This window comes from Equus asinus, chromosome 2 (assembly GCF_041296235.1).
Source record: "Equus asinus isolate D_3611 breed Donkey chromosome 2, EquAss-T2T_v2, whole genome shotgun sequence".
Taxonomy (NCBI): Eukaryota; Metazoa; Chordata; class Mammalia; order Perissodactyla; family Equidae; genus Equus; species Equus asinus.
This window is the reverse complement of record NC_091791.1, coordinates 170,579,310-170,594,318: the sequence shown is the minus strand read 5'-3', so window position 1 is coordinate 170,594,318 and position 15,009 is coordinate 170,579,310. Positions and strand designations below refer to the sequence as shown.

At 47.6% G+C, this 15,009-nt stretch overlaps 1 protein-coding gene across 1 annotated transcript; it reads left to right on the top strand.

Moving 5' to 3' along the window:
• Positions 1–1,599: 1,599 nt before the first annotated feature.
• Positions 1,600–5,147, top strand: LOC139039720 (granzyme H-like). The gene is made up of 5 exons (XM_070504175.1): positions 1,600–1,869; positions 3,007–3,154; positions 3,680–3,815; positions 4,020–4,277; positions 4,924–5,147. The coding sequence occupies exons 1-5, from the start codon at positions 1,815–1,817 to the stop codon at positions 5,065–5,067; spliced, it is 741 nt and encodes a 246-aa protein (XP_070360276.1). The 5' UTR covers positions 1,600–1,814; the 3' UTR covers positions 5,068–5,147.
• The last annotated feature ends 9,862 nt before the right edge of the window (positions 5,148–15,009 follow it).

The window sequence follows — 15,009 nt, the reverse complement described above, 5'->3', positions numbered from 1 at the left end:
AGACCACTTAACCTCAGGGCATAAGGGAGAGGAGAAGCAGGAGAAGGCCCAGCCCAGCCCCTCCTCCCCTGCCCACAGCGGGAGCCCAGTGGCTCCCTTGTGTGAAAGAAGGTGGCTCAGGACATTGTCTCTTTTGGAAAAAAGAAGGGGAAACCTCCACCTGTCCACACCAGGACCTTGAGCTTTCTACCCTGGGGAAAACTGCCTCCAGGATTGATCCATCCATCTTCTCTGGGGCAGAAGCCAGAAATGCACTGGGTAGAGGAGGATGGAGGGGAGGCTGCCAGGGACTCACTAACCTTCCATCTTTAGAGTGGAAATCATTAATTCTTTCTTTATTCACCAACATGTCCTCTAGCCTATATTAGATTGAATAAATTTGTCAACAATCTCTGAATCTTGTCTATAAGAATGGATTGAGAAAAGTAAACTCATTTTTAAAATATCCACCTTAGAGAAGGCTGGACTAGAAAGAAGTAGTCTCCTCAACATTTGCCATTGATGAGTGTGCTTCAACTATAGGAAAAAGTTTACTGGCTAGAAAAGTAACACATGTTCATAGTAGAAAGACAGTTAAAGGAAGAACAGACAAATAAGAAGGTTAAAATTCCCGAGAATTTCACCACTCCGAGATCATCATCATTAGTGCTTAAGCACGTTGGCGTCCCCTCTTTTTCTGTGCCTTCATAACCTTCCATTGATTTAACAGAATTGGCATTGGGCTGTTTAGAATTCATAATCTCTTCTTTTCCAATACTCCCTCATCTGTCATCATTCTGGAGAGGATGTTGGGATAACCTGTTGGCAAATACTTCTGTTAGGCCCAGGCACATCAGAACCATGATTCACTGAACCCGGGACAGAGAGTACTTAATGGATAGTAATTATTAGGTTGATCGGCATCCATTTCCCCATCATCTGTCACCAGTAACCAGAATTTCTCAAGGGCAACTCCCTCCTCAGAAAATAGATACTCTGATTGGGGAGGAACAATCCCCCGCTCAGGTCTAGGGGTGCTCAATGACTCAAGAATAAACCATTTAGGCATTCAATTCTGTGGACTCAATGATGGTTTGTTTTGGTCCCATGAATATCAAGTCCAGGATTTTATTCAAGACTGTGGGATAAAGGAAGCTCTCTTTGTCACATAATATTTACATTTAAAGAGGGGATTCTAAATATTCCAAAATACAAGGCTGGACTTGTGGTCAGAGAGGCAGTGATGTTACCTCTCTCGGGGGGTCTGTGTGTGTCCAGCTCTACATGCCCCTCAGGCAGGTCCAGACTATCTCCCACCACCAAGCAGACCCCCACCACAGCCCCTACTGGCCTACTCTCTAACCACAGATTCTCAGTCTACTCAAGGTGATCGCCATCTTCTCAAGGGCAGGAGCCATCTGACTCATTTCCTTGGAGCAAGCTTCCTAAATAGCTATTCATGAATTCATCAGTATGGAAAAAGAGCCAAGAGCTGAGAAATGGAGACAATCTAGATTCAGTCAGCGAGGGGCTTCTGGGGTCCAGCTCCTCTGCTGGCTGCAGCACAGGCTTCACATTCTTGTTCTTTCTTCTTGATTTCACCTTGTGACTCAGCACTGGGAGTCCAAGTGTGGTTGGTGACAATGCTACTGTCACCTACCCCAAGCCAGAGAACTTCAACAAACCACCTTGCAGATGACACACAAAAACCAGAAGAGCACCGGTGTAGGAGGTCTGTGAGGTCTTGAGCCACCACTCCTGCCTTGCCCTTGCAGACTGTGTGTCTGGAAAGAAGTAACACCAGCAGCTGTGACTTCGGCAGACCTTCAGGAAAGATGCAGCCACTCCTGCTTTTGTTAGTGTTTCTTCTGCCTCCTGAGGTTGGGACAGGTGAGTGACCATCCCCATTCCAGAAACCCCAGCCCATCTCACAAAACCCTCTGGACTCCTCAGCCTTCTGCCCAGTATAGTCAGGGATTTTTTTCGGTTGGAACCCAAGAACTTTTTAGATGCCAGCCTCTAGCCCAAACCTACACTAACAAGTCTGATGCTGCATGGACACTCAAAAAGGATGGCAGGAAGGAAGGCTGTTCACTAGAAGGTTTAGTGTGTAAGCCTCTCGCTTATCACCTGGGAAGTGGGTTGTTCATAGAAAGGCATTTGGCAGAGGATCGGAAGCTACAAATGACAAGTAGTTAAAATCCTTCACTCCAACCCAAGAAAGGGCGGCTCAGAAAAATCGGGTGTGGTAATGAGAGTTGTCCTGGACCCAGCTTAAGATTCAGTTTCATTTCCTGGAAACCTCACCCCCTCACCCCCGCCAAGGAGAGAAGCCCAGGGAGCAGCTGATCTCTGAAGCCGCTGGATCACTGCATGCAGGGCGCCCCATTGCCATGGCTCTGCTGCGGTCCTGGGCAGCACATTTTCAGCCCCACCTCCCCTTGCTGTCTCAGACCTTTGGCTGCTCCACACAGTGTCCCCTCTCCAGGCCAATGGCCTTCAATCTCACCAGCACGATTCCCACCAAACCTCAGCAGAAAGCTAAGTGAAGGACATTTATTCATGCAGCCACAAAAGGTTTACTGAGATCCTAGGACGGGTTAGACCCTTGGACATGAGGATCGTAGAAAATCCAGCACCATAAGCTCACGGACAGATTATTAGAAACCGGCACCAGTTGAGACATTAGCAGAGGCTCAGCAGGCTTGGGAGACTCACTGAGACAGAAGGCGTAGCAGAACCCTGTCCACGATCCGCTGGGCTCCACCATCATGAAGACAGCTCTGATCTCCTCCATGCATGGTCTGAAGTAGGACAGGGACAACAAGCACTGTCCTCCCTTTTCTAACAGGAGGTTCTGTGGCTTCACATTCAGAAAAGGTTATTCTCCTACTAGGAGAACCTGGGAGGACTCTCCCTGGTGGCAGCAGGTCACTATAGACCCCACCCTCAATCACCACCTTCCAGAGACTTCCCTCCTGACCACACCCGCTCCCAGAAAGCCCATCTTCGAGTCTTTTCTTTCAGAGGACATCATCGGAGGACAGGAGGCCAAGCCCCACTCCCGCCCCTACATGGTGTTTGTTCAGTTTCTGCGGGGGAACAAAATGAAGAGGTGTGGCGGTGTCCTCGTGCAAGAGGACTTTGTTCTGACTGCTGCTCACTGCCGGGGAAGGTGAGGGGCTGCAGACAACTGACACCTCCTGAGACCCCTACAGGGACCTCTGCCCAGGGGCTGCAGCCCAGGGGAGCTCTCCTGGATCCCGGTAACTCAGGGCCATGACAGGTCTTGAGAGGAGCCATCTGAGAGCAAGGCTGGGTGATGGAAAGTGAGAAATAGGAGAGGTAAGCTTTGGGGTCAGAGGGTCTGAAGTGAGAGCAAGTGGCTGAGTTGAGAAGAGAGACCACACTGGCCAAATGAAGCAGCCGTGGAGGATAAAAGCATGCATTAGGTTCAAAATGTAAACTCAGAGTATTTTCCCAATATTACTCGAGGGCTAGGGAAAGCATCCAGGAAACGTACCCTCAATGTAATTGAGAAGCACAGGGGACACAGTCACTCAGTGCCCAGTTCTCCACTTGTTTCGATTTCCACTGACTGCAGCCCTGCCCTACAGCCTGTCACCCTCCCTTTCTGGCTCCAGGGTTCGATCTCTTTTGATTCCATGCACCCCACCACCTCACTCTACTTTCTACACAGATTAATCAATGTCATTCTTGGAGCCCACAACATCCGGAAGCAGGAGAAGACCCAGCAAGTCATCACTGTGAGACAAGCCATCCGCCACCCAGACTATAAACGTAAGGAGTTCTCCAATGACATCATGTTACTAAAGGTAAGGGAACCTCCCTGCTGCTCTTGCTGTCCTGGGTCCAGATTGCTTCCCCTCCCATGGTACCTGTCCTTTCCCTGCTTCCTATCCTGTCTGCCTGACTATTCCCGGTGGCTCAGGAGAGAGGGAAGTCAGTGCAGCCCCATCGCACTGTCCGGGCCCAGGAGGCCAGTGGCTGAGCTGGACTTTCTTGACTCTTCTCATCAGCTGGAGAGAGAGGCCAAGCTGACTGCAGCTGTGAGGACCCTCAGCCTGCCCTGGGGCACAGCCCAGGTGAGGCCCGGAGAGCTGTGCAGTGTGGCCGGCTGGGGGAGAGTCACCCCAAATGGCAGAGTGTCAAACACTCTGCAGGAGGTGGAGCTGACCGTGCAGCAGGACCGGTTGTGCGAATCCTACTTACGCAATTACAACAGTAACACTCAGTTGTGCGTGGGGGACCCAAAGGAAGAGAAGTCTTCCTTTAAGGTGAGACAGGGCATCTGCCTAGGTCAGCTTTGGGGAGAGGGGTGTTTCGGGACCTGGAGACCCAGGCAATAGGGACTCCTTCACCCCCTAGACTCTGATCTTTCATCTGGGAAGAGAAGAGGGGAGCAGCCAGAGTGGGGAGTCACAGGCCTTCTGGGAACCTACCAGGGGCCTGAGATGCACCCAGACATGATGTTCCATCCGGAAGGTGAATTTGCAACACTCTGCCCCACGCCGGGCACAGGTGTTAGAAAACTGCTCCCTGGCTGTGCAGCAGTCAAACCAGGTGGCTCCTCAGAGCTGGCTCCCATCTTGGTTAAATGGCTCACCCTCCATGCTGAGTGTCAGCCTCACCTGCCTGCTTCCATGTCCTTAAACGGTAGACGGAAGCAGAGTCCCACAGCGCCCTCATGGGGAGAGGATCTGGGACCTGGGGGAGGAGAGGGAGCCACCCCCTGAGTGAAATGAAGCTGGGACAATGTCCAGGATCAGGACTGGGCAGCTGAGGGACCCACAGGGACCTGCCCTGCTCTCTGATCTCCCACATGGAGGCAACCCAGGCGGCCTTCACTGAGAGGGCATTTGGGATCCAGGTGGGCAGGAGCCGCGAAGCAGAGGCTCAGTCCTCCCTGCTTTCTCTCTACAGGGGGACTCCGGGGGCCCTCTTGTGTGTGAGAACGTGATCCAAGGCCTTGTCTCCTATGGACGAAGAGACGGGACTCCTCCACAGGCCTTCACGAAAGTCTGGAGTTTCCTGCCCTGGATAAAGGAAACCATGAAAAAGCTCTAAATCTGGGAACCAGCCAATCTTCTCTGGAGCTGATCCAGAAACACCCCAGCAACTAAATAAATGTCTCTTAGCTGAGCGGGAAGGGCTGGTTTCTTGTTAATTCACTGACCCTCATTCACAGGCACCTCCTCTGTCCTTAGAAGGCCAATGGCACAAATTTGCTGTTTTCTGATTCCTCCTCTTCCCCCTCCGTACACCACCTCTCCCAAACCTCATGCAAAGCTGTTACCCACCTCTTCTGACCCACACCTTTCTCTGGGCCTGCCCTTCTGCCAGGGCTGCAGCTGAGCACCATCAGGAGAAAACATGAACCTCTCTGGTCGTGGGCTCAGGGTGAACTTCTTACCTCCCTCCCTGTGTTATACAGCAGAGAGGAAGGGGGATGACACCATGGGACCCGGACACCAAGCCGGCAAGCCTGGGGCTGAAGCTCAATTGCTTAGCCACCCACAACGGGGAGAGGAGAGGCTGCCTGAGTAGGAGCTTTGTCCCCCACAGCCAGGGAGCTGATGCAGAGTCAGGGTGGGTCTCTGGAGAAGCTCCTCGATCTCACCCAGCCTGAGTTTCCTCCCTGCCCTCCTGTAATCTTGGGGTCCAGCTTGGCCTCCAGTCTCCTGGCTGCCCCTTCTCCATCCCTGCTTTCCACGGAGAGTTCTCAGAGTCCGCCAACTCCTGTCCCCTGCAGACAAGCCTGATCTGAGTTGGCCCCTTCCTTCTAGCCCTCCTGCCTAAGACACCCAGAGCTCCCTGTGGTTCCATCAGGGTTTCTCCCCTGAGATGCCAGCCAAGCTCATGCCCTGTTGGAAAGGGGCAAAAAAGACCAGGCCTGTGCTGGCAACAGGTGTGGTCCATGGAAGACACAGCAGGCAGGCTGTCTCTCCAAAACCCCTGCCCCATCTCTCACCTAGCAAGGCCAGCTCAACTCCTCACATCCAGCCCACTGTCCCCCGAAGTGGTCAGAGTGCATTGGTCACCTGGTGACTCAATAGCCTGAGTCCCTTTCAGCCTGTCCCTCTTACTCACTGCTGGCCTCTAGGCTAAGACTCCTCACTGGCCACCTAGTCTGTCTCAGCCTTTTGCAGTTAGCCCTGTCTGCAGTAGGATTGTAAAGTACAACTTTTCCATCAACAAACAAACACACATTGAGTGAGCTCCTAAGGGCCCAGCACTGGGATCCACAGTGGACCTAATACAGCCTCTGTCATCTGAACCTGGGTGACAGTGACAGAGTGTTTCACCCAAATCATGTAACCCTTTCTCCCTCCTCACATGAGTGCACATGGCCTAGATCTCGTGGGAAATCCACAGGAATAAAGAACTTGCCTTCTGTTTCTATTGCTGGTCACAGTCCGTGTGAGCGTGAGCACGTGTGACTCTAGAACAGCAGGTGTGGGATTTGGAAATGACAGCAGTCCTTTAGTTTCTAGGGGTGAAGTCACCTCACTCTGTCCACTGGAGCCTCGTCTTCACCTAGAGGAGAGGGCAGCGCGATGGGAGGGAGAAGGGCATTGAGGGCAGCCTTACATTTCTTTCCCTTTAAAGTGGGAGGTAGGAGGGCTGGCCCCAGGGCCAAATGGTTAAGTTCGCAGGCTCAGCTTCCCCAGCACAGGGTTTTGCCTGTGCGCCTTGTGGGTGCAGACATAGCACTGCTCATTAGGCCATGCTGAGGTGGCATCCCACATAGCACAACCAGACGGACCACAACTATAATATACAACTAGGTACAGGGGGGCTTCGAGGGAAAGAAGAAGAAGAAGAAGAAAAACATGATTAGTGACAGATGTTTGCTCAGGTGCCAATCTTAAAAAAAGAATAGTAGCAGGTAGGAATGTCATTGTACTGATAAGATGACATTCATGAGATTCAGATGGTAGGAAAAACTGTATTACATATTTTCTTGCAGGCAACTAGAGTCAGCCTCTAAACACCCATCCAACTGGACTGGCCGGAAATCTGATCCCTGTGGTTCCTGGACCTCCTGCCTGTGCAGAATCAAACCAGAATCAGGGAGGTTCACAGGTCTGGAAAAAGAGGAGAAGGGCCTCTCCTCTTGGGGCCACTATGGTCACTGCTGCATCCATAGTTTCCAGACCACCCAGATTTTTCGACTTGAGGAGGTTTTTGGCTTGGAGCCCACACGTAGGGTACAGGCTCCTTTGCTGAAGGAGGCTCTCACTGAGTTGGGCTCAGCTCAGGAAACACTCTCAGCAGCCATCTCTCCAAGGGCTTGCCGCTCATATGGGGCACAACCTGGGAGCTGAGCATATGTTTCAGCTCTGAGCTCCTGCTCCAAACACACACAGCACTACCCTCTCACCAAAGGGGCACATACTCTAGGATCATGTAACCCTCACAGGCATGGCCTTTCCCACCTTGTTGTGTGCAAAGCAGGCAGCAACACAATCTCTTCATGACTGCAGGCACTTTCATGAGGGCAGAGCAGTGAGGACACACAGCTTCTGATCTGGACCCGAAAAAATGTCTCTGCTTCTAAGAGATACTGAGAACCTGGCTCCTTGGTGGAAATAAACAAAAAAGAAAATGCTGAAAGCAAATAAAGATATCTAAAATGTTGCCCAGCCACATGTATATTTAGTTTCACTGTAACATGTACTTTGAGGAAATGGTTCTGTGGTTTTCATACAAGTTTGAGGACCCTGCTGCAGGTCTTCCTCCTGTGAGAGATGAGGGAGAGATACAGTCCCAGGAGCGGGCAGTGGCCGAGGGAAGGGACCACAGAGTTACAACACAGCTTGAACTGAGCCCAGGCACCCTGACAGCCAGAGCAGCAAAGGCCTGTCGTATTGTCTAACCGCCCCCCGTGATGACTTCCTGGCATCCCTGAACAAGAGCTGAGCTTCTGCTCAGACTCCTCCCTGGAGAGAAAACCTCTGGGCAGCTGTGCAGGCATTCTGTGACAAGGATTCCAGCACCTCGCTTGGTGAGCTGAGGTCTGCTCAGGGGCACATTTGAATGGTAGTGGTAAGCACCCTAATCATGCTGATTCCTTCAAATCTCCTTTGTCTGTGGAAGTGTCCCCTGCCCGACCCCTGCCTTTGAGGAAACAATCCTTCTGTTCCTCAAGTACCTCTGTAATGAAAATTTAAATAGAAATCAATAAAATATCTCTGGAATGACCTCAAGGAAATGCCTCTACTCATCCAAACCCACCCCATCTCCCCTCCTTCCCTCCAGACCCACCAGAAGAGCTGGGTCCCAGGACGGCAGGGAGAGAACTGCCAGGCCAGCTCCTCGGGGAGAGAGGCCCAAAGGAAAGTGAGACCTTGCTAATTTCTTTTGGGATCATGTCTCAGGATGGCTCTGCCTTCCTGCCCCCACCGTGCTTCTGCTGGTTCCCCCATTGTGGACTTATAGAACTCACAGGGTTGATTTCCTGTCTTGGTATCTCACACAACACTGCTTTTGTCCAACAAACACACTTTGCCATAAAAGAAGTGCACCAACTCGTTCCTTTTCATCATAGGCCTATTGCTAGACGACATTCCTCATCCACAGACTCAGGAAGCTCAGTGAACCTCGGGGAGGGCAAAGGAATCCACATGCAAGCACATAATACTCAAACTGGTAAAAACCAAAGATAGGGGCCCACCCACTGGTGCAACAGTTAAGTTCATGCACTCTCTTTTGGTGGCCCAGGGTTCGCGGGTTTGGATCCCAGGCATGGACCTACACATCATTTATGAAGCCATGCTATGGCAGGTGTCCCACAAATATAAAATGGAAGAGACTGGCACAGATGTTGGCTCAGGACTGATCTTCTTTAGGGAAAAAAAAACAAAGATAAAGACAAAGTGCTGAAAGTAGACAGACAGGAAAACCATATACCTTACTTTAAGGGAAACACCAATAAGAGTAACAATGAGCTCTCATCAGAAACGGCGCAAGTCAGAAGACACCAGGATGATATTTCAAAATAGTTGAAAGGTAAAGGCAACCTATATCTGAATTCTATCCTCAGTGAATATATTATTTAAAAATGAAGGCAAAGTAAAGACATTTTCAGAAAAACAAATGTACGAGAATTTGTTGCCATCGGACCTGCACTGCAAGAAAGACTAAAAGCAGTTCCTCAGGCTGAAGGGAAATGATCCCCATTGCAGGCACGAAGGACAAAAGAGGAATAAACGTGTAAGATGTGACCAAATATAAAAGACTTTATATAAATTTCTTTCAAAGATGAATGACTATTAAGGCAAAAATGCTTTAGGATTTATGGAATATAATAGCCAAATGTATGACAAAAATAACTCAAAGGGTGGGAGGGAGGAGAAATGGAAATACATTACTACAGTGTTCTTACTGAAGTGGTATAACATCAATTCAAAGTAGACTGTGGTATGTGAAAGAGCCATATAGCAATCCTAGTGTAACCACTAAAACATTATATACGGGTCTAAGCAGAAGCTGATAAAGAAGACAAAAGGAGATACAACAAAAGAAGGCAGGAAAAGAAGGAGAAAGGAACAAAAAATCAATCACACAAGTAGAAATCAAACAGTAATATGATATTCTTCAACCTAACCCTATCAGTGGTTGCATTAAATGTCAGCAGATTAAACATTCCAACTAAAGGGCAGAGATAGTCAGTCTGGATAAAAAATGCAAGACCAATTTTGTGCCATTTAGAGGAGACACTCAAATATAAAGAAACGGAAAGGATGAGAGTAAAATGATGGAAGAAAAAATAAAGACATATCCTGCAACACCAATCCAAAGAAAACAGCCTTGCCCCTGCAGTGTGCTCTTTAATTTTAGAATTTTTGGCCACTTCTGGAGATGAAATAGACTGTCTTGGTAGAATTTTTATTTCCATTTTTTTCCTCATTTTATTTCCATTTCTCTTAATATGAGTGAGCTAAGACTTCATTATGTTTTAACTATATTTTACTGTGAACTGTCTGGTCTTTTGCTCATTCTTCTATCAGGTTCTGGATCTTTTTCTTCTGAATTTTCAGAGTTCTTTATATATTAGATGGATTAGCTCTTTAATTGTGGTATATGTTGCAATAGTTTTTTTTCTAAGGTCTCCGTCTGTCTTTTGATTTTGCTTAAAGTGCTTTTTGACGTACAAATTAAAAAAGTTTTTTTGTTTATATATTAAAGTTTATTTATCAATCTTTTCTTTTAATGTTTCTGGATTTAGAGTCATTGCTAGAAAGGCTTTCCCCTTTCTGTTTATAAAGGAATTTACCCATGTTTATTTCTAATGCATGCATGATGTTATTTTTTATATTGGAATCTCTTATCTGTTTGGAGTTTCTGCTGGTGGTTTGTGTGAAATGTGACTCCAACTTCATCTCTTAGCAAATCACTAACTAGTTGATCCAGTATCATTTATTAAAATGCCCGTCATTTCCCCAATGATTAGAAATGCCCCCTTATGAAAAACTACATTTCCATATGTACTTGGGAATGTTTCTGGATTTTCTATTATGTCTGATTGGTCTCTCTGTCTGTTCATGAGTCAGTGCCTGTCTGTTTTCAAGAAAGAAGCTTTCTAAGATATTCTTCATATCATTACGCCTAATATGTTTACTTATTTGATTAATCCCCACAAAGATTTATGTAACAAATCTCCCACATCCCCATCGTCCCCTATGTGGGTCCTCTCCTTGCTCCATGTAGGCTCTGCCATTCCACATCAGCAGCCTCTTCGTGCCGAAGCCCACCTCACCCTAATCAGCCTGCTCTGACAAATGGCACCAGCCTGCCCTCCTGTCTGTCTCCCCAGTTGAGCTCTGATACCACCTACTAGGCCAGCCCCTAGTGTGAACACCCTGCTCACCCCTTGGGCATCTATTCCCTGCACTGGGCTGCCATCCTCACCTCACAGGTAGTCTGACACCCCAAGCTGTGCTGCCCAGTGCGGGGTGTCTGAGCCAACGTGAGGCGACGAGGGTGTCCACACAGGAGGGAGGCCTGGCATGAGCACCTTCCCCACCCCACACAGGCACCACTTGGACACCTCACTCTGGTTCACTGTGGCTCCCCTGCCAGACTCACCATTGGCATTGTGCTCTGTTTCTTTAACTAAGGTTCTATTGCTTTTTAAGAGAATTGGGATCAACATGTTTAGAACATTTACAATCCCGTGACTCACTCCTCTTTTTCCATCATGGGGAGATGATCAAGAGAACTCGTTTAGAAAATGGTACCAAGCTATCAGAAATGTTGTTCTCTGGGCAGTGGTGTGAGAATACTGCATTGACTCCCTGGCATCTGTTTCCATTTCACGTGGTATCAGTAAGTCATTGAGGAGAATAACTTTGGGGAGAATCAGCACTCTTCCATTGTCAGGACCCAGGCTTTGGAGAAAGCAGACTCCAGCCAATCAAAGGCTGTGACCTGGGCTTAGACAGATCAGAGCCTCTGACCAACTCTACAGGCACCTAGAGCAGCGTGACAGATTGTGCTTTGCTGGGATGGCCTCTGTGTATCTCCCATCCCACAGGTTCTCCTTACAGGACTGCAACCCTCCTCCCCTCACAGGCGGGGTCTGTGCCCTTTCCTATTTAATTGGGGCCAGGGGTGCCTTTTGATTGCCCCAAGCAGTGAAATAGGGTAGAATGGATGCATTATGACTTCAAAGTCTAGGAAACAAAAAGAACACAGCTTCTGCCTGGCTCGCCTTTGGGAGACGCTCACTCTGGGGAAGCCAAGCATCACGTTGCGAGGAAGACTCAACAATCCCATGCACAGAGACTACTTGAGAGGCCCTGTGGAGAGGAAGGGACTCGCCAAGCGGACAGCCAGCACCAACCACTGGGCATGAGTGAGCGAGCCTTCAGGTGATTCTGGTCTCCGGGCATCAAGCCTCCCTTGACTCCAAGGGGAACAAAGGGGAGCTGTCCACACTAAAACCTGACCACAACGCACCACCGTTACCTGATCACTGATGGCTTTGGCTTTCCATCAGAAGCAAGGAATCTCATCTCAATGCCCCCAACTCTCACACACAAAGGGGCTTCCTTTTGAGGCCAACAGTTTTGTCTGGTGACTTTGTACGACTGAGCCCCACTCTTCTCTTGTTACTAAAGTATTTGCTAATATAGATGTCTCATTTTCCCCACGGATGCTTTGCCTTTAGAAGGCCCAAGTAATGCTTCCTTCCCTCAGTGAGGCTGAGAATCTCAGATTGCTCTTTGTAAGGCTGCCATGCTGGCTTTACTCTACCTAAATAGAAAGCACTTAGGTGAAATTTCTGGTTCATTTCCAAGAAACTCCTTGTAAAAGGAATAGGAAAAGACCTTCCATCATAAACTATGGTTAAACAGAGGGGAGAAATATCCCAAGACTGCCAGAAGGGAATCCCATGTGGAGAAAACAGTGTAATGGAAGGATACCCAGGAGGATTATTTTCCTTGTTATCTGTGAGAAGGCTCCTTCTGAACTTGAACTTCCAGCCTGAGATACAAGGAAGAAATGCCAAAAATGGTACTTTCCCACTTTGTTCTGTTGTAACTCCTATAGAAAACAGAGCCTGAAGCAAAGATTATGGTGGGAACAATTTATTTGGGAGGTGCAAGGCTGACAACGATTGTGAGGAAAAAGGATTAGGTCAAGGAAAGATGCAATGCAATGAGGTATGTGACATTATGACAGTTGGCCACTACTTCACAGCAAGCTGCTAAGAAAAAAAGGCCAGTTTCTCAGCAAGCTTAGTCAACACAATGGAAGTTCTCAGAACAATTGCAAGGTGTGTCACAGGAAGAGAAGAGCATTCAATGTCTGAAACAAATCTGAATTGAGTGCTTGCTAAGAGAGAGCTGCATTTGTAAAGAACAGTGTCTCTGAACCAAGCAAGAGCAAATCTTGTATAGGATTTGGAAGCGTGAAATCCACAAATTAGTGGGCTTTCAGCAGTGTAAATGTTTTGGCATTTGCTGTCTTTCATCTGTGGCATGATGGACATTGGGATGAGGTTGTAGCTGGCTGGCTGATATGATCTGGCTCCTCAGTTGTCCCTCAGGGAACCAAGTTTCATGCCTCATGGGACTCACTCTTTTATTCAGACCAAAACTGGTGGGGCAACTAGTAGAGATGGGGCATCAACAAGAGGAAGAAAGGGAAGAGAGAGAGTGTGAGAGAGAGAGAGAGAGAGAGAGTGGGCACAGCTGGTTTAGTCATGAAAGGAAAAGGGGCTTTATCAGTAAGTTAGAGATGACTGAGAGAGTCTGGTCCAGGCCGGTAAGGACTAAGGAACAAACTCTTCCTGGGGAGAGGGCCTAAAGAGGGTTATCCACAGGGAACAATATCCCAGAATAACTGGGAATATCAGTTCTCCCTTCTCAGTTTTTCTTGAAAATGAACAGATCCCTTGAGCTCAAACTGCTACCCCAACACTGTATCCGTCAATTTTTGACTCTTGTTGCCCAAAACCTGGAGAAGCCAAAGCTTTTTCTCCATCCAGCTCAGTGAGCAACCATCACAATGACCTCTCTCACTCCCGGACCCAGTACTTAGCGTCATTTGCAGGTGTGCCCTCTCAGGGCAGGAGAGGAGCTCGGCCTCTGTGCCCTGATGATCTTCCCTGAACAAGAGAACCCAGGGCCCCAAATACAGGAACAATATGAGAGTCAGAGCATCAGGCCCAGGGAAGGGGCATTAAAGGTAGAAAAAGATCCAGCAGGGCTGCAAACCCTCCCCTTTGCAGCCCAGCCCTGCTCCCTCCCTCGGATCTACTCTTCATAATCTCCCCCCTGAATCTCCATACACTTCCTGACAGGATCCCACTTGGGGTCATTTCCAGACTCAAGCCTGCCCAAGGGAAAGAGCTGGGAGAACACCAGGATGGCACACTGTGTGCAAAGCAGCCGAGAGGGAAGGGCTTTCTCACAGTCTTGCGGGAAGGATGGAAACCTTGGTTATCTTATTAGATGAGGGGTTGGTTAAACGGTTTCTGTAGGTTTTACAGATACCATTTATTAGATTAAGCAAATTTATTTCTGTTTTGATCTGATAAAAGGTTATCTTTATCATGAGTGGATGTTGTTTTTTATCAAATGCCTTTCTGCCTATTGAAATAACGATATAATTTTTCTCTTAGATCTGTTTGCATGGGAAATTGCATTCGTCGATCTTTCTAAGTTTAAGTGACATCTGCACTCTTAGTGTAAACTTAACTTGCCTGTGATGCTTTAAGCTTTTTACGTATTGTTGGACTAGTTTTGAGAGTTGATATTGTTAGTGTTTTCTGTCTATGAATGGTGCATGAGGTTGACCTACACGTTTCCTTTCTTTTCCTGTTATTTGTGTCAAGGTTATGCCAGCCTTATAAAACAAGATGGTAGCGTTCCTTCTTTTTCTATTTTCTGGAAGCATTTGTAGATTAAAAGCTTTCCTTCCTTGAATTTTGGTAGAAATTAACAGTGAAGCCGTCTAGGTCAGTTCCCTATGTGGAAAGTATTTGATGGCTGATGCAATTTCTCTGATAGCTCCAGTATTACCTAAGGTGGCAATTCCTTCTTGAGAAGGTGTTAGGCAGTGATATTTCTATTTTGTCTAAAATTTAAAATGTGTTAGCATAAAGTTTTTCATAATATTCTTGCCTTATCTTTTAATTGTCTGCAGCTTTGTAAAAATATTCCCTTTTTAGTTCCCGATCTTAAATATTCGCACTTCCTTTCTTTTTTCCATGATTAGTTTCTTCAGAGGCTTGCCAATTTTATCAGCCTTTTCAAATAATTAATATTTGCTTTATTAAATCTCTCTGTTGTATGTTTGCCTACTATTTCATTAACTTCTGCTACTTTTTATTTCTTCCTCCTGCTTCATTGAATTTATTCATGTGTTAATTCCTAACTTCTGAGGATATATGATCACCCCAATAATTTCAGTTTTTTGAACTGTCGACGAAAATAATCCATAACCAATCTATAAATGAAAATTTGGGTGAGTTTATTCTGAGCTGAAATCTGAGGA